This window comes from Schistocerca serialis, chromosome 2, assembly GCF_023864345.2.
Source record: "Schistocerca serialis cubense isolate TAMUIC-IGC-003099 chromosome 2, iqSchSeri2.2, whole genome shotgun sequence".
Taxonomy (NCBI): domain Eukaryota; kingdom Metazoa; phylum Arthropoda; class Insecta; order Orthoptera; family Acrididae; genus Schistocerca; species Schistocerca serialis.
Window position 1 is genome coordinate 980146300 of NC_064639.1, and position 27765 is coordinate 980174064.

General features: G+C 42.5%; 1 protein-coding gene across 1 annotated transcript in view; it reads right to left on the bottom strand.

The window, feature by feature from the left end:
* The window catches only part of LOC126458394 (EF-hand domain-containing protein D2 homolog), a 282485-nt gene that overhangs the window by 24640 nt on the left and 230080 nt on the right, over positions 1 to 27765 (bottom strand). The window contains exon 2 of the mRNA XM_050095402.1: positions 6832 to 6979. Coding sequence (XP_049951359.1) covers positions 6832 to 6979 — 148 coding nt within the window. The remainder of the gene's footprint in view (positions 1 to 6831; positions 6980 to 27765) is intronic.

Here is a 27765-nt window from a genome sequence, read left to right on the forward strand (position 1 = left end):
TTGGTGAGTATGATGTCAGGTTTGTTATGTGGTGTTGTTTTATCTGTTATAATGGTTCTGTTCCAGTATAATTTGAATTCATCATTCTCCAATACACTTTGTGGTGCATACTTGTATGTGGGAACGTGTTGTTTTATAAGTTTATGTTGTAAGGCAAGCTGTTGATGTATTATTTTTGCTACATTTTCATGTCTTCTGGGGTATTCTGTATTTGCTAGTATTGTACATCCGCTTGTGATGTGATCTACTGTTTCTATTTGTTGTTTGCAAGATCTGCATTTATCTGTTGTGGTATTGGGATCTTCAATAATATGCTTGCTGTAATATCTGGTGTTTATTGTTTGATCCTGTATTGCAATCATGAATCCTTCCGTCTCACTGTATATATTGCCTTTTCTTAGCCATGTGTTGGATGCGTCTTGATCGATGTGTGGCTGTGTTAGATGATACGGGTGCTTGCCATGTAGTGTTTTCTTTTTCCAATTTAATTTCTTCGTGTCTGTTGATGTTATGTGATATAATGGGTTGTAGAAGTGGTTATGAAGTTGCAGTGGTGTAGCCGAAGTATTTATATGAGTGATTGCTTTGTGTATTTTGCTAGTTTCTGTCCATAATGTAGGTTTTTTATGTTGATAAATCCCCTTCCTCCTTCCTTTCTGCTTAATGTGAATCTTTCTGTTGCTGAATGTATGTGATGTATTCTATATTTGTGGCATTGTGATCGTGTAAGTGTATTGAGCGCTTCTAGGTCTGTGTTACTCCATTTCACTACTGCAAATGAGTAGGTCAATATTGGTATAGCATAAGTATTTATAGCTTTTGTCTTGTTTCTTGCTGTCAATTCTGTTTTCAGTATTTTTGTTACTCTTTGTCTATATTTTTCTTTTAGTTCTTCTTTAATATTTGTATTATCTATTCCTATTTTTGTGTCTGTATCCTAGATATTTATAGGCATCCGTTTTTTCCATCGCTTCTATGCAGTCGCTGTGGTTATCCAATATGTAATCTTCTTGTTTAGTGTGTTTTCCCTTGACTATGCTATTTTTCTTACATTTGTATGTTCCAAAAGCCATATTTGTATCATTGCTGAATACTTCTGTTATCTTTAGTAATTGGTTGAGTTGTTAATTTGTTGCTGCCAGTAGTTTTAGATCATCCATGTATAGCAAATGTGTGATTTTGAGTGGGTATGTTCCAGTAATATTGTATCCATAATTTGTATTATTTAGCATGTTGGATAGTGGGTTCAGGGAAAGGTAGAACCAGAAAGGACTTAATGAGTCTCCTTGGTATATTCCACGCGTAATCTGTATTGGTTGTGATGTGATATTATTTGAATTTGTTTGGATGTTAAGTGTGGTTTTCCAATTTTTCATTACTATCTACATCTACATCTACATCTATACTCCGCGAGCCACCTTACGGTGTGTGGCGGAGGGTACTTATTGTACCACTATCTGATCCCCCCTTCCCTGTTCCATTCACGAATTGTGCGTGGGAAGAACGACTGCTTGTAAGTCTCCGTATTTGCTCTAATTTCTCGGATCTTTTCGTTGTGATCATTACGCGAGATATATGTGGGCGGTAGTAATATGTTGCCCATCTCTTCCCGGAATGTGCTCTCTCGTAATTTCGATAATAAACCTCTCCGTATTGCGTAACGCCTTTCTTGAAGTGTCCGCCACTGGAGCTTGTTCAGCATCTCCGTAACGCTCTCGCGCTGACTAAATGTCCCCATGACGAATCGCGCTGCTTTTCGCTGGATCATGTCTATCTCTTCTATTAATCCAACCTGGTAAGGGTCCCATACTGATGAGCAATACTCAAGAATCGGACGAACAAGTGTTTTGTAAGCTACTTCTTTCGTCGATGAGTCACATTTTCTTAGAATTCTTCCTATGAATCTCAACCTGGCGCCTGCTTTTCCCACTATTTGTTTTGTGTGATCATTCCACTTCAGATCGCTCCGGATAGTAACTCCTAAGTATTTTACGGTCATTACCGCTTCCAATGATTTACCACCTATGGCATAGTCGTACTGGAATGGATTTCTGCCCCTATGTATGCGCATTATATTACATTTATCTACGTTTAGGGAAAGCTGCCAGCTGTCGCACCATGCATTAATCCTCTGCAGGTCCTCCTGGAGTACGTACGAGTCTTCTGATGTTGCTACTTTCTTGTAGACAACCGTGTCATCTGCAAATAGCCTCACGGAGCTACCGATGTTGTCAACTAAGTCATTTATGTATATTGTAAACAATAAAGGTCCTATCACGCTTCCCTGCGGTACTCCCGAAATTACCTCTACATCTGCAGATTTTGAACCGTTAAGAATGACATGTTGTGTTCTTTCTTCTAGGAAATCCTGAATCCAATCACAAACCTGGTCCGATATTCCGTAAGCTCGTATTTTTTTCACTAAACGTAAGTGCGGAACCGTATCAAATGCCTTCCTGAAGTCCAGGAATACGGCATCAATCTGCTCGCCAGTGTCTACGGCACTGTGAATTTCTTGGGCAAATAGGGCGAGCTGAGTTTCACATGATCTCTGTTTGCGGAATCCATGTTGGTTATGATGAAGGAGATTTGTATTATCTAAGAACGTCATAATACGAGAACACAAAACATGTTCCATTATTCTACAACAGATTGACGTAAGCGAAATAGGCCTATAATTATTCGCATCTGATTTATGACCCTTCTTGAAAATGGGAACGACCTGCGCTTTCTTCCAGTCGCTAGGTACTTTACGTTCTTCCAGCGATCTACGATAAATTGCTGATAGAAAGGGGGCAAGTTCTTTAGCATAATCACTGTAGAATCTTAAGGGTATCTCGTCTGGTCCGGATGCTTTTCCGCTACTAAGTGATAGCAGTTGTTTTTCAATTCCGATATCGTTTATTTCAATATTTTCCATTTTGGCGTCCGTGCGACGGCTGAAGTCAGGGACCGTGTTACGATTTTCCGCAGTGAAACAGTTTCGGAACACTGAATTCAGTATTTCTGCCTTTCTTCGGTCGTCCTCTGTTTCGGTGCCATCGTGGTCAACGAGTGACTGAATAGGGGATTTAGATCCGCTTACCGATTTTATATATGACCAAAACTTTTTAGGGTTCTTGTTTAGATTGTTTGCCAATGTTTTATGTTCGAATTCGTTGAATGCTTCTCTCATTGCTCTCTTTACGCTCTTTTTCGCTTCGTTCAGCTTTTCCTTATCAGCTATGATTCGACTACTCTTAAACCTATGATGAAGCTTTCTTTGTTTCCGTAGTACCTTTCGTACATGATTGTTATACCACGGTGGATCTTTCCCCTCGCTTTGGACCTTAGTCGGTACGAACTTATCTAAGGCGTACTGGACGATGTTTCTGAATTTTTTCCATTTTTGTTCCACATCCTCTTCCTCAGAAATGAACGTTTGATGGTGGTCACTCAGATATTCTGCGATTTGTGCCCTATCACTCTTGTTAAGCAAATATATTTTCCTTCCTTTCTTGGCATTTCTTATTACACTTGTAGTCATTGATGCAACCACTGACTTATGATCACTGATACCCTCTTCTACATTCACGGAGTCGAAAAGTTCCGGTCTATTTGTTGCTATGAGGTCTAAAACGTTAGCTTCACGAGTTGGTTCTCTAACTATCTGCTCGAAGTAATTCTCGGACAAGGCAGTCAGGATAATGTCACAAGAGTCTCTGTCCCTGGCTCCAGTTCTGATTGTGTGACTATCCCATTCTATACCTGGTAGATTGAAGTCTCCCCCTATTACAATAGTATGATCACGAAACTTCTTCACGACGTTCTGCAGGTTCTCTCTGAGGCGCTCAACTGCTACGGTTGCTGATGCAGGTGGTCTATAGAAGCATCCGACTATCATATCTGACCCACCTTTGATACTTAACTTAACCCAGATTATTTCACATTCGCATTCGCTAATAACTTCACTGGATATTATAGAATTCTTTACTGCTATAAATACTCCTCCACCATAGGCGTTTATCCTATCCTTGCGGTATATATTCCATTCTGTGTCTAGTATTTCGTTACTGTTCACTTCCGGTTTTAACCAACTTTCCGTTCCTAATACTATATGCGCACTATTTCCTTGAATAAGAGATACTAATTCAGGAACCTTGCCCTGGATACTCCCGCAGTTTACCAATATTACGTTAACTTTTCCTGTTTTTGGTCTCTGAGGACGGACGTTCTTTATCAACGATGATAATGTCCTCTCTGGTAAGCCGTGTTTAGGAACTGTATCAATTTAGGATCCACTTTGTATATTTCCAATATTTGTAGTAACCATGAGTGGGGTACACTATCAAAAGCTTTTTGGTAATCAATGTATGCATAGTGTAGTGACCTTTGTTTAGTTTTAGCTTGATATGTCACCTCTGCATCTATTATCAGTTGCTCTTTACATCCTCATGCTCCTTTGCAGCAGCCTTTTTGTTCTTCATTTATAATTTTGTTCTGTGTTGTATGTGTCATTAATTTCTGTGTAATGACTGAAGTTAATATTTTGTATATTGTTGGTAGGCATGTTATGGGGCGATATTTAGCTGGGTTTGCTGTGTCTGGTCGATCTTTAGGTTTCAGATAAGTTACTCCATGTGTAAGTGTATCAGGGAATGTGTATGGGTCTGCAATGTAACTGTTAAATAATTTAGATGTGAATGTGTTGAGGTGAACTTCTTTAGCCAGAAATTTGCTATTTTGTCTTTTCCAGGGGCTTTCCAGTTGTGAGTAGAATTAATTGCTTGGGTGACTTCATGTTGCAAAATTATCACTTCAGGCATTTGTGGTATCATCTTGTATGTGTCTGTTTCTGCTTGTATCCACCGTGCATGCCTGTTATGTTGTACCGGGTTTGACCATATATTGCTCCAGAAGTGTTCCATGTCTGTTATGTTTGGTGGATTGTCTATTTTAATGTGTGTGTTATCTATTGTCTGGTAAAATTTCTTTTGGTTTGTGTTGAATGTTTGGTTTTGTTTCCTTCTACTTTCACTTTTTTTGTATCTTCTAAGTCGTTTGGCCAATGCTTGTAATTTCTGTTTCTTTTCATCTAATTGCTCTATCGCTTCTTGTTGTGAGATTTTCCCTAACCTTTTTCGTTTTTTTTCTGACATTTCATTTCTTATAAATTGTGTTAGCTGTCCGATGTCTCTTCTCAGTTTTTCTATTCTGATCTGTAGCCTGTGTTGCCATGCTGGTTTTGTGGGTTTCTTCTGTGTGTTGGTTGGTTCTGATCTCTGACTAGTGTGTATATTTAGTGTAGTGAGTGCTCCTATATATACCAGTAGTTGTAACTCTTCCATAGTTGTGTTTTCATTTATTTTGTTGTGTATGATTGTGTTGATAGTTTTTATTGTTGTTTCGACTTGTGGGTTATTTGGCGGTCTATGCAAGAATGGTCTAATGTCTGTATTTGTGTCTTTGTATTCTATATATGTCAGCTGAAATTTTTCTCTTCTATATCTAACACGTGTGTCACTTCGTGTTCTATTTGTGCTTGTTCTGGTGGCCGTCTTAAGATTTCGTTTTCTTCTGACTGTTCAATTGATGCGTGTTGTTCTTTGTTTGTTTGCTCTGGGATGTTTGAGTCCATTACTGTATTTTCTTCTTCTTCTGATTGCACATTATTTTGTTCCAGTATTTGTTGTACTTGTTGTTTGATGTTTTCTAATTCTGACTGGGGTATCCTGTTATTTTTTATTATTACACGGATCTGATCAGCTAGTCGTTGTTCTGTTAAAAATTTTAATTCTGGGTATCTGGTAATAAATGTTGTGTATACTTGTGATCTGTATCCAGTTGTGTTGGTTCCTAGGTTTGTTGCTTGGTAATAACAGAACATGAGGTGTCGATTAACTTCATCTGACCATCTCATCCTCTTTCTTTGTTTTCCTTCTAGGGTGGTTGCAGGAAGCATATCCTGCAAAACACCTCTATTTGGATTTAAATCATTTTCCAGTTGGCTAGCAGTGTCGTTACCATTGTGGGCGGGCATAGGGTTCAAGCGTCGTCCCCGACCATGACGGCGCTTGTCCGAGGCTTCTTTAGTTCTGTCCTGAACCAACTAATCACACTAAAAGGGGGGTTAGCCCTATTAGTGGTTTGTTCATTTCGTCGCCTTTTACGACTGGCAAAACATACCGGAGGCCTATTCTTTTCCCGGGAATCCACGGGGTTTATTATTATTATTATTATTAATTATTATTATTAATATTATTATTATAACAATGGTCGCCTGCGTCCTGCGTAATTTTGTGTCATGAAATTTAAACACACTCTAACATCTTGGAATCCCTGGGATTGATTTCTTGCCAGTACGAGTGTAGATAACAGGCAAAAATGATCGAGATTCCCCATTTCCGGAATGGATGAACTGTCTATTTGCATCATTAAGTTTGTACGGCACCCTCAGTATGCGAGTCCTACTTTCTTTTGGAAGTTACATCGAAATGTGTCGAATTATTGATATTTAATTTTTGAGCCTCACGTAACGCAAACATAAAAAAATTACAAAAAACCGATGGTCGAGTGGTCTTCTCATTAGTGTAAGTGGAACGGCTTACGTTGAAATCGAGCAGGAAGCTTGTGACCTTTATGTGAATAATGAGCGCGTCAGTCTCTTCGCCGCTTTATTTGGTCCTTAACAACAGCTCAGTTGTTACATTTTCAACAACAAGTGACGTGTCGTTACTATCGATCAGACAAAGCGGTGAATAGAAAGGCGTGCTCATTGCCAACTGGATCGGCTTGATGCACTCTACAGAGTCCGGTGGCGGCATGCCGTCCCGGGCAGAGCAGGATACGCACCTCCCGGAAGCTGATGCGGTCGTCGCCGTCCTCGTCGACCTCCTTGATCATCGCCTTGAGGCTGAGGTGCGTCTGCGGGGCGCCCAGGCGCTCCATCATGCGCTTCACCTCGTTCAGGTCCAGGTAGCCGTCGCCACCCTCGTCATACCTGCAACACCACACAGACGTCCGTCAGTGCTCTGCCTTCGTACAGAATGGGTCAGATCCGCGGCTGAGCGACAACCAGGAAGTAAATCACTTAGTAACATCAAATTTCAAGGTTCCAAGACATTTTCATGTCTTAAACATCTACAATGTACGTAAATAACGTAGTGTACTAACGTAAAGCGTCACAACTTCTGAAACCTCCTTTACATCCGTGCGAATAGAAGCGAACGCAAGCGAATGCGCATTCGTGAACAACTAGCCAGCTGAACGAGTGTTTACACCAGAGGTAACCGAAGAGAATACGAGAAGATGAATACAGCCTATGAAATCTGCGTTTCTTTTTTTTCGGCGCTGATAATCGGCACACAATACACTTTTCAAAAGAACATATCGCCATTTGACTGTTTATTGTTTATATAAGTACAAGAAACCTGGGATGTACTTACAGGGTGTTTCAAAAATGACCGGTATATTTCGATGATCGTGTGATTGCTTTGGGCTATCCGAAACATACAGGAGGCGGCGTGGATTGGCCTCCCTATTCGCCAGACATGAACCCCTGTGACTTCTTTCTGTGGGAACTTGAAAGACCAGGTGTACCGCCAGAATCCAGAAACAATTGAACAGCTGAAGCAGTACATCTCATCTGCATGTGAAGCCATTCCGCCAGACACGTTGTCAAACGTTTCGGGTAATTTCATTCAGAGACTACGCCATATTATTGCTACGCATGGTGGATATGTGGAAAATATCGTACTATAGAGTTTCCCAGACCGCAGCGCCATCTGTTGTTGAAAATTGTAACTACTGTAATTTCGAAAGTTTGTCTGCCTGAAAATGTACTGTTGTCCCAAGCATATTGCAAAAACGGTGTATTTCTATCGCTGCTCGTTTAGTTTTTATTGCCGTTTCAAATATACCGGTCATTTTTGAAACACCCTGTATATAAACAATGAACAGTCATATGGCGGTGTTCCTTTAATCAGTATTGTATGACGCTCAGCAACAACAAAAACTGTTTACAGTATACATTCTACCAAGGACGAAAACAACCACCTCAAAGCAATTACCCGATTGGGACGGAAATCGGTAGATGTGATGTACACTACTGGCCATTAAAATTGCTACACCACGAAGATGACGTGCTACATACACGAAATTTAACCGACAGCAAGAAGATGCTGTGATACGCAAATGATTAGCTTTTCAGAGCATTCACACGAGGTTGGTGCCGGTGGCGACACCTACAACATCCTCACATGAGGAAAGTTTCCAACCAATTTCTCATACACAAACAGCAGTTGACCGACGTTGCCTGGTGAAACGTTGTTGTGATGCCTCGTGTAGGGAGGAGAAATGCGTACCATCACGTTTCCGACTTTGACAAAGGTCGGATTGTAGCCTATCGCGATTGCGGTTTATCGTATCGCGACGTTGCTGCTCGCGTCGGTCGAGATCCAATGACTGTTAGCAGAATATGGAATCGGTGGGTTCAGGAGGGTAATACAGAACGCCGTGCTGGATCCCAACGTCCTCGTATCACTAGCAGTCCAGATGACAGGCATCTTATCCGCATGGCTGTAACGGATCGTGCAGCCACGTCTCGATCACTCAGTCAACAGATGGGGACGTTTGCAAGACAACAAACATCTGCACGAACAGTTCGACGAGGTTTGCAGCAGCATGGACTATCAGCACAGAGACCATGGCTGCGGTTACCCCTGACGCTGCATCACAGACAGGAGCGCCTGCGATGGTGTACTCAACGACGAAGCTGGGTCCACGAATGGCACAACGTCATTTTTTCGGATGAATCCAGGTTCTGTTTACAGCATCATGATTGTAGCATCCGTGTTTGGCGACATCGTGGTGAACGCACATTGGAAGCGTGTATTCGTCATCGCCACACTGGCGTATCACCCGGTGTGATGGTATGGGTTGCCATTGGTTACACGTCTCCGTCACTTATTGTTCGCATTGACGGCATTTTGAACAGTGGACGATACATTTCGGATGTGTTACGACCCGTGGCTCTACCCTTCATTCGATCCCTGCGAAACCCTACATTTCAGCAGGATAATGCACGACCGCATGTTGCAGGTCCTGTACGGTCCTTTCTGGATACAGAAAATGTTCGACTGCTGCCCTGGCGAGCACATTCTCGATATCTCTCACCAACTGAAAACGTCTGGTCAATGGTGGCCGAGTAACTGGCTCGTCACAATACGCCAGTCACTACTCGTGATAAACTGTGGTATCGTGTTGAAGCTGCATGGGCAGCTATACCTGTACACACCATCCAAGCTCTGTCTGACTGAATGCCCAGGCGTATCAAGGCCGTTATTACGGCCAGAGTGGTTGTTCTGGGTACTGATTTCTCAGGATCTATGCACCGAAATTGCGTGAAAATGTAATCACATGTCAGTTCTAGTATAACATATTTGTCCAATGAATACGCGTTTATCATCTGCATTTCTTCTTGGTGTAGGAATTTTAATGGCCAGTAGTGTAGATCGGGATTCTGACGATCTAACGCGCCAATTGGACAGAATTCAACACGATTTCCCTCTGGAGAACGTTTAACAACTCTGCCGATCAATGCCAAACCAAATAACAGCTTACGTAAGAGTCAGAGGTGGACCAACGCGTTATTGCCTTACCCGGTTTATGAAGCTCTCTTTTGAGCACATCATGCAATTCTACTGGAAAATTGTATTATTGAATATTTAAATCACGTCTACCGATTTCCATTCCATTCGGATAATTCCTTCGTGGTGCGTCTTTTTTTCGTTTTTCGTAATGGAAGTTTGAGCCACGATGCGAACTTTGATGTTCAGAGGATTCTTTTGCATGGCGATTGCACTGTTTTTGAAGAAGTAAGATTTTTTAGGTGTCTCGCTTTGTGTGTAGAAGTCAAATGCATGGAGGTAACGCACTCAAAACTGTGTTGCTGTTGCAGCTCTCCTTAGCATTTTCCAAATATCTGCATTTATTTCGGTTGACGCTTTTCGCAGGCTTCTATTGCAACTGAGGAGGAAATTTAAAAGAACAACAATAGTTACAGACGACCAACATAACCAAGAGAAAGGCTCGCGTTAACACAGATTGTTACGAACTGGCGATATTTACTTTTCTGTGGTGATTGTTTCTCATTTAAATAGGTGTTATGTCTCAGTTTTTTATGTTTGCGGTGACATACGCGAAGCACGTAAAGCCTTTTAGCAAAGTGGTTAGCACAATGGCCCCGGCTTCGAAAGGACAACGGTTCAAATCCGCGTCCGGCCATCCAGATTTATATTTTCCGTGACTTCCGTAAATCGCTCCAGGCAAATGACACGATCGTTCCTTTGGAAGGACACTACCGATTTCCTTCCCGATCCGTGAAACATTCCGAGCTTGTGCTCCGTGTCAAATTACCTACATGTCGACGGGACGTTAAATCCTAATCTAACTACCTTCAGTGATTTTACTGAATTACGTATGTCAATAAAATACTTTTTTGTTTTCATTTGCATGCCTTTACAGTTTGCTACAGGGCACACAGCGTTATCGTGGGTGAACACTTTGTACTCATCATTAAAAAATCTCTAACTTAATAGCGGTAGATCAGCCATGTAGTTACAGACACCGTGAACGTAATCAGCGACGATGATCAGGTCTTTCGTATATTTTCATTTTTAGTCAGCATAATAGGTACTTATTCGCACTTCTTTACTGTCAAAGAAATGTGTTTTTTTTCTTTTTAATAAAAAGATTAACAGAGCTTATGATTATTCAATCCAGTCCCGCCTGATGCAAGCATCTAACGAATTTATCGCTTTTCACATGTCCCCAGCAGGACCTTTGAGTGCTTCGGCAATTTTCCACTAATCATATTCGTTTTCCTTCGACTTTCGTGAGTGTTTCTTTTGAATCCCAGAAGCACGTATGAAATCTACTTTCTTCAGTCAGCTTGCTCACGCAGTTCATGTGAACAACAACAGAAGTAGACAAGACAGCAGACGAAAGTTATCTTAACTGATAGCGCCGAATGATTCGCTAGATGAGCGGCAACTAGCAGAACTCGAACGAACAGAAGAGAATGCAAACCGAACACCACCGAATGCCGTTTTCTCAGGCGCGCCTAGCGTTTACGTTCGACAGAATTACCGTTCGCTATTGCACGTTCGTTCCCGTGTAGAAGGGGGGATTAACTTATCATCCAATAACGCTCATATGGGCCTGTCCTGTCCGCTACTATGGACGGAACGGTAGGCTTCTGGTATTCGGAGACAGGGATGATTTTGTCAAGCCTGGTTCAATAAACTCAACCCAAATTTGGAGAGAAGCATGAGGGGGGAGGGGGAGGGGAGGGAGGAAGGGGGGGGGGAGAGAGAGAGAGAGAAAGAGAGACGCCTTCCGCTGTTTGAACATGTAGCCAGGAAGAGACGCTGGTGAATGTCCTCCAGTGGACGCTAACGGATACGGCAGAGGAGCGCGCGCGACTCCGGACTACGGGAATGCCTGGCTACGGAACCCCGGAAAAATTTCTCTGCTGAATAATTCACGCGCCGTGCATGCGGACGCGCCGCCATGACCCGCTATACGATCCTCGCCGGCGTCAGATCTGTCTCCTTTGTCGACACTTCCAACTCAATGGGCGATGCTAGCGCCGCCTACGGGAAGTTCACTCATTTTAGCTCGGTCCGTGCATATAACGCACATGTACACAGAAATCACTAAACGTGTTTGAAGGGTTTGCTTTGTTCCAGTCGTGTGTGTATCACAGGAGGAGTTGGGAGGGTGGAGGGGGAATTGACTAGCTAGAAGCTACGATCTCCAGCTATCTGCTGTCATTCGTGTGATGGAACATTGGCACTGTAACTTAAAACACACACCTTTTTGCAATGCGGGCGTTGTCAGACATATGTGATATAAAAAAGCTAGCATGCATTCATACGATTACTTTCATTCCACAATGCCATACAGCATTATTTTTTGGGGCACTTGCCAAGCCAAGCTAAAGTTTTCAGAGTCCAACACGAATTATTTATGGTGTAAACTCAAGAACGTCACGCATATGCCCGTTCGAAAAACTGCAAAACTAAGTACTGCTTTCAATATATTAAGTTCTTAAAGAAATGTCATAAAAATTGTATCTCTTGTTTAAAACCACTACCTCAGTTCATGGTCTAAAATGGCTGTATGGTTGTATGTTCCACATCTCCTCCTGAGGCCGGCCAGAGTGGCCGAGCGGCTCTAGGCGCTACATTCTGGAACCGCGCGACCGCTACGGTAGCAGGCTCGAATCCTGCCTCGGGCATTGTTGTGTGTGTGATGGCCTTAGGTTAGTTAGGTTTAAGTAGTTCTAAGTTCTAGGGGACTGACGGCCTCAGAAGTTAAGTCCCATAGTGCTCAGAGCCATTTGAATCATTTTCTCTCTCCTCCTGAACTACTGGATCGATTTAACCAACCTTGGTACACTTTACGCATGATTTCAAACCTGGCTGGCTCTGAGCACTATGAGACTTAACATCTATGGTCATCAGTCCCCTAGAACTTAGAACTACTTAAACCTAACTAACCTAAGGACAGCACACAACACCCAGCCATCACGAGGCAAAGAAAATCCCTGACCCCGCCGGGAATCGAACCCGGGAACCAGGGCGTGGGAAGCGAGAACACTACCGCACGACCACGGGATGCGGGCATTCAAACCTCTTATAAACTTTTTCTCTCTTACGTGTTTAACGTAAAATATTCAATACATAAACTCATTAAAAAGTAAAAGCAGTTTATTGGGTTATTATACAAAGACAGTATAAGATAAAAATTATCCTGTGTATTTTCTTGCTTTTAGCTGAAGTCATGTGACCCACGTAAAGGAAAGATTTCAAACAAACTGTAAACATATGTTCGTATATTATCCTCTGTCAATAGCTGCCAGTAATGCATTTTCTGCGGTTAAAATTACATCTTCTCCCTGGAAACGGGAGTTTTTCTGTAGTCGGTCACTTCTAGTTTCGGAGACTGGCTTGGTAAAATTACTGGACTTTGTTTATTTGTCTCATAGCTACAAAAAGGCACTTTTAAAGGGGAAACAATTCGACAGGTGACAAGTTGCCAGCCTTCTATCGAAACGTATCTTGTCAATTTATCTACTGTCGTCATAAAACAGTACCGCCTATGAGCGTGATCATTTACATAAGCGGGTGTGTCAGTAATACCCGGACGCAGGAAATTCAGATTTTAGAGTAACTTTTCTTTTGGTATTTGTCATCAGCTACGTACTGCTAACGCCAATGGTACTTTATTTTCTGAACTGGTAAGTACATACAGATTTGCTCAGTTTGCCAACATTTGTGTGTTGAGTGAACCAAAATATTTTCTGTGGACGAGGTGGTCGCACTGTGGTCCATATTGAATATAACCACAGGTAACTGCAATGACTCACTCACGAAACGTTTCTTTATATCCACGAAGCAGTTTTAGAGCATTTCGGGCTCTCTATCACATGGTTTTTTAAGCACTGGGCCTGGTTTCATGCAGCTGTGTGGGCATTACTGGTGTTTGCAATCACCTGGCAGCTTTCATTTTCATTGCCTACTGGTCGCAGAATTAACCACTATTCGCTATGAACACTGAGTGATCTTAATCCTGTTAACAGACAATGAAAATGGAAGCCGTCAGGCGGACGCTAACAACAATACCGCCCTTACTGCTGAATGAAGCAAATTCTAGTGCTAAAAAGGTAAATATGAAAATTTCTGTAAGCATCATCTGATGATGAGCCTAAAATGTTCGAAAACTGGTTTATGGAAATAACGACGACCAGCCACTTACGAAATATTTATCTCTCTCTGTACTGAATTAGTACACAGTTATGGCGATCTACAATGCCCATCACGGATAAGCTTGGCATGTTCAAATGTTCGATGTCTGTACATGCTCCTTTAAGCGAACGCCTTACGTAAATAAGACATTTTTGTACTATTTTTCTGGTAGCACTGTCTTTATAAGTTAATTATTGTTCTCATACTAGCAATATGGAAAACCTACACATCTAGTGAAAATCCGTGAACTGAGAGAGTTGTTTTCATGTTTAAACAAATAAAAGCTCGCCTACTAAGTCTGAAAGCTATATCTGGAAGCTTTATTTTTCCTTTACACATTAGCTTACAGGTTTCGTTATTTACGCCATTTATACAGCATTAGCTCTCGGGAACGTTTTAAACTCAGCCTGGGAGTAACGCAGCCCGCAGCTACAACTTGCTATGTGGGTTGCTTCACGGCAGGCGGCGGCCACGGCTTGAATGAGGGGCAGGCAAATGAAATCACAACGGGACCATGTAACAGTTCCATTCACAAATAGTCACCAGACGCGTTAAGATAGCTATCCCACTGACGACAAGAACATCAATTAATGTTTCGTAGAACACGGTAGGCCGCTGACGGATCCGCATCTGCACCCACCCTTGCACTTCCTCGTCCGACTGAAACCGTCGTCCACCTATGTCTCATCAGGTCACCAAAATCACTGAAGTGTAGCCTTTGTCCGATTGGTAATATGGGGGCCGACGTTATCGTGCAACACGATGATACCATCCCACAGCATTCCGATAGCCCGAGGGCAAACAGCATAGCTAACAGTGAAACTTCCCACTTCTTCGCCACGAAAGAAATCCAAAGCTTTTCAAACAAGTTCCAGCAAAGTCACGAAGACCTCCTTCGACTGCATGGGCCATCTACTCGTAGAGTTCCTCGAGCGTGGAGCCACAATCAATGTGCAGCGTTATGAAGACACTTTGCAGAAACTGCGACGCGGCATAAAGTAAAAACTTTCCGGAATGCTGTCGGACGGAACCACCTTGCTGCACAATAACGCCCGCCACCACACTGACTACGCTTCGTGATCTCGTTAATATATAACAATCTTTCTCAGTAGAAATAGTGAGTAAACCTCATCTGCTGTTCTTCGCTGTCGTACTTTTGAGGGGCGACGTGAGGAAAGCCGCCTACGGTATTTGTACGTAGCACGTTTCCTTCCTACTCAAACTGCTGCAGCATATCATTATAAACAGTCTTGCCTCCAGGAGAGCACAAATATAGCACTGTATACCGAGAATCTTTCTCCGCTGAAACAGCAATGATGCATAGATCTCAGAAATTCTCTCTCTGTTATTTGTGAAATAATAAATTTATCACTTCTGAGCACGTCCCCGCCCTTATAAAGGATTTTTAGCCAATACATTGAAAAACCAGCGCGGCGATACAGACTGTTTCAAACAGTGGTGCCCTTACATTCGCACCAGAAAAGCAGACTAGTTTTATTCTCAGGGAATAACACGAAGTTATTTGCGGAAGACAAATAGCAGAATTGCTTGCACGTGTTACGGCTACGCGTCGCTACCAGAGGAAGTGATGTCTCAAGTTTTTGTTTAACGTAAATGCTGCCTTAGTAAAAACTTAATGTCGACAGTCGTATCCACACTGTAATTATCACAGTGATGTTACTACTACTACAGCTACTAAAAGCGTGCTTATTGTACACACATCAAAAAAGTTTTTCATCAGCCCAGTTCCCAGAACTCCGGAAGACAGACGTTGACTGTTCATATTTTATCACAGTCCCAGTCCCTTTGACTGTTCAGAGGTGTCACTAAACCCGCCCAAAGATGTAAACAACCATGCATGAGCAGCGCCTATTAGACGCAGGGGTCCGACAGCCGATCAGTTCCAGTCATTCCACCAGGAAAGAGGAACACAGCTCCTGTTGTCTGTAGTTCAACCATGCCTAGACGGTCAATACCGCGGTTCGATCGCGTCCGCATTGTTACTTTGTGCCAGGGAGGACTCTCAACAAGGGAAGTGTCCAGGCGTCTCTTAGTGAACCAAAGCGATGTTGTTCGGACAAGGAGGAGATACAGAGAGACAGGAACTGTCGATGACATGACTCGCTCAGGCCGCCCAAGGGCTACTACTGCAGTGGATGACAGCTACCTACGGATTATGGCTCAGAGGAACCCTGACAGCAACGCCACCATGTTGAATAATGCTTTTCGTGCAGCCACAGGACGTCGTGTTACGACTCGAACTGTCCGCAATAGGCTGCATGATGCGCAACTTCACTCCCGACGTCCATGGTGAGGTCCATCTTTGCAACCACGACACCATGCAGCGCGGTACACATGGGCACAACAACATGCCGAATTTACCGCTCAGGATTGACTTTAGGTTCTCTTCGCCGATGAGTGTCGCATATGCCTTCAACCAGACAATCGTCGGAGACGTGATTGGAGGCAATCCGGTCAGGCTGAAAGCCTTAGACACACTGTCCGGCGAGTGCAGCAAGGTGGAGGATCCCTGCTGTTTTGGGGTGTCATTATGCGGGGCCGACGTACGCCGCTGGCTGTCATGGAAGACGCTGTAGCGGCTGTAGGATACGTGAATGCCATGCTCCGACCGATAGTACAACCACATCGGCAGAATATTGGGAGACATTCGTCTTCATGGACGACAATTCGCGCCCCCCCTTCGTGCACATCTTGCGAATGACTTCCTTCAGGATAACAACATCGCTCGACTAGAGTGGTCAGCATGTTCTCCAGACATGAATTCTATCGAACATGACTGGGATAGATTGAAAAGGGCTGTTTATGGACGACGTGACCCACCAACCACAACAGTGCCTTGATGAACTTGTGGATAGTATGCCACGACGAATAAAAGCATGCATCAATGCAAGAGGACGTTCCACTGGGTATTAGAGGTACCGGTGTATACAGCAATCTGGACCACCACGTATGAAGGTCTCGCTGTACGGTGGAACAACATACAGTGTGTGGTTTTCATGAGCAATAAAAAGGGCGGGAATGATGTTTATGTTGATGTATATACCAATTTGCTGTACGGGTTACGGAACTCTCGGAACCGAGGTGATGCAAAACTTTTTTTGATGTGTGTATAATAACTGAGTTGCTTTACTTTCGTTTCTTTGTGAAAACTAATTTAAAATTTTAAAACAAGATACCTAATGAGAACACATTCCTCTAGATGGAATATCGATTGGTTTTCTAGAAACAAGCTATCGTTGATTTAGACAAAAAATGTAGTTTCGTGTAATGAACATTAGGTATGGGTACATACAATACATAAAAGTGTTCAAAATTTGCTTGTTTTTACTAATAACTTCGAATTACTTTTTCTAGACCCTCTTCAAACTCGTCAGTTCCACAGTATTTCTCTGCGTTTGGTGGCTTCCTCTGGCAATTAAAGTGTTAATTTACACTACTTTACACACTTCCATTTATTATGCTATCCATTGTAATGTTATAAATGTGAACGTAGCTTGTCCATTACGCTGAAACGATTTCGATGAAATTTTTTATGGAGACAGCATGAAACCTGACGAAGAACACAGCTGCATTAGAAAGGCAAAAAAATCGACCCCTAAAAGGGTGAAGCATGAATGGAGCATTTTTTTTTTACATCAGTGAACATAAACCATGATAAAAACTACTAAATTTGTTGCATAATTTACACGTTGCATCATGTATAGTTACTTCAGTAGCACTATGTATAGATGTGTGCTACTCCACATTCACTAATCGGGAGCGACGCTGTCCGCATCATCATGTATTGGGGTAGTAGGAGATGGGGAGGGAGGGAGGGAGGGAGGTGGGTAATGAGCGGATGTGGACACATCACGAGCTATGCTTACCCGAACAGGCAGATACTTGAAGGCAGGTGACGTTATCGCTAGTACAATCGCTTATTACGCACGATCACTCGTCGTAACTTAACTATTTCTATGCGTCCTAGCTGGAGTGGTAGGGTATATAAGAGGGGCGTGAACAGCGTCACACGTTAAGTGATCACTGTGAACAACACGGAGGTGCTGTATTTCGTGTGAGGCAGCGTTATCAGCTCCTAATAGATTTTGAAAGGGGGCAGCAATGTGGATCTTCATTTGGCCAGCTGGCCGTATCTTACAACATCCAGATTTCTGGGGCATTCGGATGTGACGATAGCTTGATGTTCGACTGCATGCGAACATGAGAGCAGCCAAACTCACCATCAAGGTTCTGGCGGACCACGTCTGACCACCGCATGTTAGGATCGCCGTACTGTGCACAAAGCACATCGTCGGCCCTGCGTATCTGTTCCTCCCATCCAAGAGCAAGTAATGGACATACTGCAACATTATGTCATTCCGCACCACTCTTCGGAATCAAGTACCAGCCGGTCTAAGTCTTAACCGCCCCGTGCACAGGCAGCTGTTGACACCACAACATAAGCGTCTTCTCTTAGGTCCAAGTGCTATGTAAATATGAGTAACATCACACACCCTCTCAGTCCGTGAAGTTTTGTTTCATTTTCTGGTCCTCTTCTGGGAACTTCGCTTTTGTTTTGGATGTGACGTTCTCTACGTTGTAGTGAATTGTGATCGGCTAAGCAGTAATTTCCCAGAATCTTATTGATGAGGAACAACCGCTGATAAGGAGTTATCGATCTTCAAATAACGTCATTTGTAGTCCCTTGTCAGCGAACTTTTCTTACGAAAGATTTCCAGTAGGCAGCCTATACGAAGTTCTCCTGGTAATATGCGGGAAGATGTGTGTTCGTAGAAGGTAATTTGTCAGACCTAAAGGACCTACTAAGGCCTGTCACCGATATTCTTTGCCGCTGAGTCGTTTTGCACGTACAGTAGTAACGGCACTACTGATTGGTAAACTCCATTGCTGCCCAGTGTACCCTACGTAAGAGTTCGACGATGCCACAGTACAACTGCAGAAATACAGTGAAAATTTTCTAAGACTTGTGAACAGGAAATCTACACACAAAGACTTCATCATCTGGTCAATGCTGCAGTGGCTGTAACACTGGACTCGTACTCTGAACGACAGCAATTCTGGGTTCAGCTTTGTCGTGGTTTCCGTTGATCACTCAAGAAAAATATCGGCATGTGTTCTTCGAAAATCTATTTCCTTCCTTTTCCTCCCCCAGCAGGAGTTTTTGCTCCGTCCGTAATGATGTCATTGTCGAAGGGACGGTATACTCCAACGCTCTTTAATCGTTTGAACGTGATCAAATTGTTTCCGATAGAAAGTATATAATTAAAATGTCGCATTGGAACAGTGTGGAAATGCGATTATGCAATTAGGAGCATGAAGCAAAAGTGCCGAAGCCTGAAGCACAAAGTTGCCTTTTTAAAGTTTTTGAAGATAAAATATTTGCATGAAGCCCAAAAGCGGCATCAAGTTACACAAAACCGATCGAGATGGCGCAGTGGAAAGACACTGTCCTCTCGTTCTGAAGGACGGCAGTTCGCTCCCTCGTTCGATCACTTAGATTTAGGCTGTTGCTAAATCGCTTAAGGCGAATTCCGGGATGGTTTCGTCCCTAGGCATTGCACGTTTCCTCTTCCTCTTTACCTACCCCAATCTGTTGCTGCTCCTTTCCTTTTATAAAGCCGACTCTGAAGAGTGGACATCACAGTGCCGAATATTTGAAGTGCTGATGTCGTAACTGGGATGTGGTGGTCACAATACTGTTGGTAATGTATAACTTATTTCTCAGTCACAATGTTTTTTTTTTATTAACATACTAGCTGTTCCTGGACGCGCTTTGCTGTGGCTCTGTCTGCTTAAATGGGAAAGAAAAGAGAAACCACACGTTTCTGATTTGTGGGAACTGGATATATTTCATAATCTCCTTCGCTCCCTTGCCTCTGTCCATCTCTATCTTCATCTCCCCCCGTCTTTGTCCATCTCCTCCTCCTCCACCACACTCTGTCTATCTCCTCCATCCCGTTTTCTATATCTAGTCCTCCGAGTCCTCTGTCAATATGTCAAAACTTGAAAGCAACCGGTCAAAATCTTTCGGAGATATTTGGTTTTGAACAAACTTTTACATTTATACAGAAGACTGGTTTCAAATCATCACATATAAAATACTTTGCTACGAATAGCACGTCAGTATGAACTGGTGTATCGCATGCAACCAAAAATCAAGTCTGCTGCTTTTAATGCTGCAGTTCATATTGACGTGTCATTCATAGTCAAGTATTTTATATGTGATGATTCTGAACAAGGCATTGAAACTGACCATATGTTGTTAAAAATACTTTGTGATAGAGACAAAATTTTCATATTATGTATATGATTACTGGTAGTTCTCCCCACGCAATTTTTATCTCCACATTTCGCTTCTTTACGACTGACTATTTGTTCGAGTCCCAGTTCGGCACACAGTTTAAATCTGCCAGGTAGTTCAACATGACGTACTGTGTGTTTTTATTCTTTTTCGTAACTATTATTAAGTAAGAATTTCTGATTTTTTTTCACCAAGAAAGATTGAGGCGAGAAAACAACATGCTTTGTCTGGAGAGCCAGTAATAATAGTTTTGGACGGTAAAGCATGGAAACACAAGCAAAGCGACATATTGCTAAACTGTGGAAATAGGCTACCGCAAAACTGAGGATAAATTTAGGAAAATCCGGCTGGCAGGAAAAAGTTTTCTGTGGGGGAAATTGCAGTCCCTGCCTGCTTGGTTTCCCGGAATAAAGTAAGGTAAACACGGGTTACACAACATCACTCTTCGTAGAAGGTGTGTTCCCACAACCTTATCGACGTGTGCCTCGAGATACGACAGAGATACACGCCCCACTCTACAAGACACGTTCTTAACATCTAGAGACCGTTGTTCAGATAAGTTCAAGCATTCTCAACCAGGGCGTACTATCGAGGCAACTACGTCATCTCTGTCTACAACTTGTGAGCATAAATCTCATTCGAGCTCTTTTAGTTTAGTTTCTGGAGAACAGGAGGGAACGCTACGTGAGCTGTTTATTCACCTTGCTGTGGAAAATATTACTCCGATTGGTCTTTAAAATTTTCGGGAGCTGCCAGACGGCCATAACTTGCAAGCCGAACAGTTCGACCCAGGTGCAAATACACGGAGTCCAAAACGGCACGTGTCTTCTTTTGTTTACAACTCAAATATCCAGATAAGATCCCGTAGGCAGGCGGAGTGGGGGGAAAGGGGGGGGGGCTGAGAGAGAGAGAGAGAGAGAGAGAGAGAGAGAGAGAGAGAGAGAGAGAGAGAGAGAGAGAGAAGAGGTAAATTAACAGGAACCATATTTATAAGATCAAGCAACTCTTTTACATTGCTCTGTGGCTGGATGATCATGACCCAGTGCCCACTGCACGTATAACTAGCGTCCTTGGGTCAACAACGAAACCTACCTTGAAAATATGTTACGTCGATAGTTGTACTGTGCTCAGTTCACAATCTACTCGCTACCACTTTTACTGAATAAGACATACGGACTTCGAAAGCTTTATCGACTACCTTTGCCATAAATGCTGACACCATGAAACAATACACGATCCTTGTTGTTCCCGTGGTACTACTTCCTACCCGTCAGACCAATACAACATGCCGTACGCAGCAGTCTGTGAAAACGGCAGTTTTCTCTCTCCTTTGGGCATGGAGTTGACAATTTTGATTTCCATAAATTCTCAGATCTAGTTTAACACTTTGGATTCTGCTCAAAACGCCCTCATTTGGGGAAGTCACTACCACGGCAATGCTCTGTTTGAACAATGTATGTTTCCTCTTCAAACCTCCAAGATTAAAGAATAATATGATGCAAATCCCGTCGACGACGAAGTCATTACACACTGAGCACAACCTTGGATTGGTCAAGGATAAGGACAGGAACTAGGTGACGACTCTTACAAAGGAAACATTCCAGCATTCACCTCAGATGTGCAGAAACCACAGGAAACCACCTCTGGCCGGCTTGGAACCCCACTCCTCCTGAATGCGAGTCCTGTCTCAAGTTCTCCTAACGTTTTTTAGATATTTCCACTCAGTAGTGTCTTACGGAATAATTTCGTGGGGTATCTCGCCACTTAGAAAGAAACTATTGACTGCAGAAGAACGAACAGTAAAAATAATAGCGGCTTTCACTTCATGTCATCTTACCTGTATATGGAGTTAGGTATTTTATCTACACCTTCACAGTATATGTATTCGGTGGTGAAATTCGTCATACATAAGCCATAGAAATTTGTAAGAATAGCTATGTCTATACCCACAATACTAGGAGAAAAAAATAACCTTTATTACTCATTACTAATGCTGTCAGTGAGTCAGAAAGGATTTCAATGTGCACCAAGAAACGCTTTTGATCATTTGTCCAAGAACACGAAATTTCTGACAGGCAGTAAATCAAGTTTTAAATCTAATCTAAAATTATTTCGTCTGGACAATTCCTCCTACTCCACAGAAACTGTTATTTGAAAACTGCTAACCCGTGAAAATTTTTACAATGACCTAGTTTTTAAGGGTAACTACATTAGTAGAACTGAAAACTAATATGTTTATTAATGTCAAATTTAGGAACTTCTAAGTGGTCAGTATCTAGTACACATGGAACTAATCATGTATACATATCCTGTAGACTGACTCTTTCCACATCGTTTCCATTGTAAACTCATTTATTTGATCTGCGGAACGTGTACACAAATACTATTACGAAGTCTGCTAGTAAACGCTTGTGAAATACAGGCTTTAATTTGTGAGAGAAATTTCTGACAGTACGTCTGAAGCACAGTATTGTAAGGAAGTTATTACAGGTAAACAGCAAAAGAACAGAATTACACTTGAAATGAGATGTTAAAGAATGTTAGGGTCTCTCATATTTTCTGCTATTGTTAATAATTCACCTGTACTGTATTGGCACAAAGATGAATGAGGGCACTGCGTAAGTAGTGAATAAGATCCTCGACTCAGTGTTTCGTTTTACCTGTGGTTTACTTGCTTGCCAGGCAGTTGGGCACCACTGGGGAATTCTTATTTGAGGCATAGTAGCGTGCGGTTGAGTTTCTCGGGGAATCAGATCCGTTATTGTGAAACGGGGAGAAATTATTTGGGCTTCTTTATTATCGAGATGGAAACACATTTATAATATTTTCTCGTTCTCTATATTGATGGAGAAGATTTTGAAGGAAATTAAAGATATGTCTGTAATTGTTAGAGGCTTCTTATGCTGTGCTATCTTTTTGTCAATATTCTGAGTGATTTCTTAAAAACGATTTTCTTGTAAGTAATACCCACCCCCGTGATTCATAGTAAAACTTTAATTTTTTTCGTGAATGCATTGCACCTTACGCCACACGAAGTCACAGACTGTTTCTGACAAACAAATTCAGAGTAGATTATTTTTCTCTGACTGATTTGTATTTGCTTTCGAGAACATCGGTACTCCAGCGCGCAAAAAAAAAAAAAAAAAAAAAAAAAAAAAAAAAAAAAAAAAAAAAAAAAAGCTGAACAAGAGGTAATTCACTTTCATTTTAGGACAGATCTCACCTTGCGTTCTTAAGCAAACAGTGTGTAGTCAGGATTGTCAGATGTCATTCTACCATGTACATTAATTTTCAGTGAACAGTGTTTGTAATTAGTTATTTTCTTCCAAGTAGAGCACTAATTTACTTTTGTGGACATACCAAGTCAAACATTGCACTTCATATCATGCAACGTTCATAATACACGTCGATACTGAGTTATAGTTATAAAGTTTTCACCGTGTGCCCAATTTGTTTCTTTTGCCATTTAATTAGTTTCATTTTCTTTATTTCAAATTTTGCATTTTATGAAGATTTGTTTCACGACATCGTTCGTATGCGCAAAGCAGAGCCAGCCAACAGTCAGTTTTGCTCATCAATTTAATAAGAAACCTGAAGTACAGGTTACAAGAGGAGATTTTTTTTGGGTCAATATATTCAGTTTTCTCTCATACAGACAATATTTTGTAGATGAAGAATGGTGAAAATTAATTGGACTGACTGGAGAAGGATGAGTGGGTTCTCCACATAATAAGTAATGGAATACGTCGTAAAACTGACTAGAAGAAGCAACCACTTGATAGGACCTTTATCAAAACATTGAAACAGAGGGAGATGTGGAGAGTAGAAACTGTAAGGGAAGACAGGGACTGGAATATAGCCAACAAATAATCGACTGCGACAACGGCGTCGCAGATTTTTCAGAGACGTAGTCAATATGTTATTGTACGAAGGGAACTTTTATATTCATGTTGTAATCCAAATACTTAAAATTTCCCAAAATGGTTTAATCAATGTTGTTCTAATTTAATGTTTTTCTTATTTCCTGCGAGTTTTCAACAACAGACCTGAAGGCAGTCCTTGCATTTTTTCTTTAACATATTTTGTATTCTCAGATTCGCGGGCCTTTAATTTCTGAATTTGTAGCCCAACAAAAACTGCAGCTTCGAATATTTCATAACTGATGAAACTGATGAAGGTACTTTAAGTCCCTTACAAACAGCTTCATTTAGATATTTAATATTTAGTGGTGGAAGCAATTGGGTGGTTGGTTGGTTTGTTTGGGGAAGGAGACCAGACAGCGAGGTCATCCGTCACATCGGATTAGGGAAGGACGGGGAAGGAAGTCGGCCGTGCCCTTTGAAAGGAACCATCCCGGCATTTGCCGGGAGCGATTTAGGGAAATCACGGAAAACCTAAATCGGGATGGCCGGACGCGGGATTGAACCGTCGTCCTCCCGAATGCGAGTCCAGTGTCTAACCACTGCGCCACTTCGCTCGGTGAAAGCAATTAATATGATTTTAGTCTACAAGCGGTTGAAGCAAGATGTTGTTGTACCAGGCAAAAAATACTTCCCATTTGGCCAAACTTTACACTCCAACGTTTCTGCTTCACCCAGCTATCTAAGTCAGATAAAAAAGCAGAGCATTTTCGTGGACCAAGGATACTGTCCTAAGAAAGAAAATAAACTTATTTCTATTATGAATAAAACTCGTCGTGATGGAGCAGAAAAATAAACTTTTAATTCAGCTTAAAAAGTTAGCTAAGGACATTTATTTTCAGTCACCTGATATCATACAAACTGGTGTCAAAGCAGCGTGCCAGGAGTGTAATAATTTCATCTCGCCCCATTCCATTCCACCTGCATAGTCCGCAAGACAAAATAAGTGAAGGCAACTTCACAGATCCGCGTCTCTGGAGCAGTGTTATGAAAGGGATGCATTACGAAGAAAGGAACACTATCATCTGGCGCTGTGTTCGGTGACGCCCTATTCCAAGCCGGAGAGGGAAATTGCTTGGGGCCGTGCATTGTGGCGCATGGCGATCGATCGATTCTTACAGCTCCGGGCATTCACCGTATCTATCATACGGGCGTCTGTTCTTTTAACAGCGACCCCGTTCGCTCTTTCGGGAAATCCGGACCTCGTTAAAACTTGGCCAAAGGCTCAAACTATCAAAATTCATTCTCTCTCTCTCTCTCTCTCTCTCTCTCTCTCTCTCTCTCTCTCTCTCTCTCTCTCTCTCTCTCTCTCTCACACACACACACACACACACACACACACACACACACACACACACACACACACACACACATTTTTCCTATATGGTTTCACGATGCATGTTAGCGAACTTGACAATTTTTCTCCGTGAAATATGAAGTGTATAATTTTCAGTGAACTAGCTACAATAATTTTTGTACCCTGTCCATAAACGTGCAGTAAACCGTCATTAATTCTGACTTCACTAACTTAGAATTCCCGATAGTGGCACTGGTTTTGTATCGCGAAGTGAAACGCCGCATTACTTTAACGGACATTACTCGCGCCAAGCTCATTTATTAGAAAATGTTGAACGGCCCTTCAAAGCGAATGAAATAATGTTTTGTGCAACAAAGAAAGAGATATGGTCTTGAAAGAATGTAAATTCAGATTTACAGGCTGCATAAGGAGAACGTTCGGGACTGTCTGGATAATGAAGATACTGGCATCCAAATCCTTACTGAGGACTAAGTAATGGATCAGGAGCAAAGAGTTTCTGGCGAAGGAGGAGGAAATCAATGTATTAGTGTAGTTACAGGTAATAAATCCATGTCTGAACTGTCAAAAGTAAGGTAAAAATTTAGACAAATTTATCAACTATATTGACTAATCCCTAGTGTTAAAAGCATTACCTTACACAAAAAGAGAAGCCGGAACAATCAATAAGAATCTCAACCAAGAGTAAGTGCTTTCTTTAAGCGATTATCAAAGATATTAGGGACGAAAATATTCGCATGACCTCAACATTAGTTAGTGGTGCAGTTTTGGCTGTTGTGGACCACATCAATGTACATCTACACGACAGCAGGAAATAACTGCCAAATTACTCATCATTCTACAGCAAATGTAGGACAAACTTACAATGCAGTGCATACTTTGAATACATACAACAATATAGATTTCAATGCTAGTTTGAATATGTATTGAACTTTAATGTGTTTAATCTTACTGTTCACTAATGTGACACTATTACATTACCCGATTTTAAACTAAATGAAGGATAATTCGAAAGGTTGCATACCAACTGAAGGAACCATACAACAACTTTGGAACAGGAAGTTCTGTTCTTGGAAGTAATAGCAAGCCAGTGACAGCTCTGAAATATCAGGAACACCTACGACATTTAATGTACATGCGCCTTACGTTCATCAAAGACAATGTACTGTTTAGTCAACAAAGTCGTGCACTACAGAAGATGAACAAAATGGGGACCACCACATCCAGAACTAGTGTAACATCTACGTAGATAAAACGGCGCCTTTTACTAAATACACCAGGCATCGCACAAACCTCATCAGATTCTTTCATCGGGAAGTGCTGTCACGTATAAACAGCCGGCAGGAGTGGCCGAGCGGTTCTAGGCGCTACAGTCTGGAACCGCGTGACCGCTACAGTTGTAGGTTCGAATCCTGCCTCGGGCAGGGATGTGTGTGATGTCCTTAGGTTAGTTAGGTTTAAGTAGTTTTAAGTTCTAGGGGACTGATCACCACCACCACCACCACCACCACCACCACCACCACCACCACCACCACCACCACCACCAAGACGACAACAACAACCACCACCACCACCACCACCACCACCACCACCACCACCACCACCACCACCACCACCACCACCACCACCACCACCACCACCAAGACGACAACAACAACCACCACCACCACCACCACCAAGACGACAACAACCACCACCACCACCACCACCACCACCAAGACGACAACCACCACCACCACCACCACCACCAAGACGACAACCACCACCACCACCACCACCACCACCACCAAGACGACAACCACCACCACCACCACCACCACCACCACCACCAAGACGACAACAACAACAACAACAACAACAACAACCACCACCACCACCACCACCACCACCAAGACGACAACAACAACCACCACCACCACCACCAAGACGACAACAACAACCACCACCACCACCACCAAGACAACAACAACCACCACCACCACCACCAAGACAACAACAACAACCACCACCACCAAGACAACAACAACCACCACCACCAAGACAACAACAACCACCACCACCAAGACAACAACAACCACCACCACCAAGACAACAACAACCACCACCACCAAGACAACAACAACCACCACCACCACCACCACCACCACCACCACCACCAAGACAACAACAACCACCACCACCACCACCAAGACAACAACAACCACCACCACCACCACCAAGACAACAACAACCACCACCACCACCAAGACAACAACAACAACAACAACATCAACAACAACAACCACCACCACCACCACCACCACCACCAAGATAACAACCACCACCACCAAGATAACACACAACACAAACATACCATCAAACAACACACACACACACACACACACACACACACACACACACACCACACACACACACACA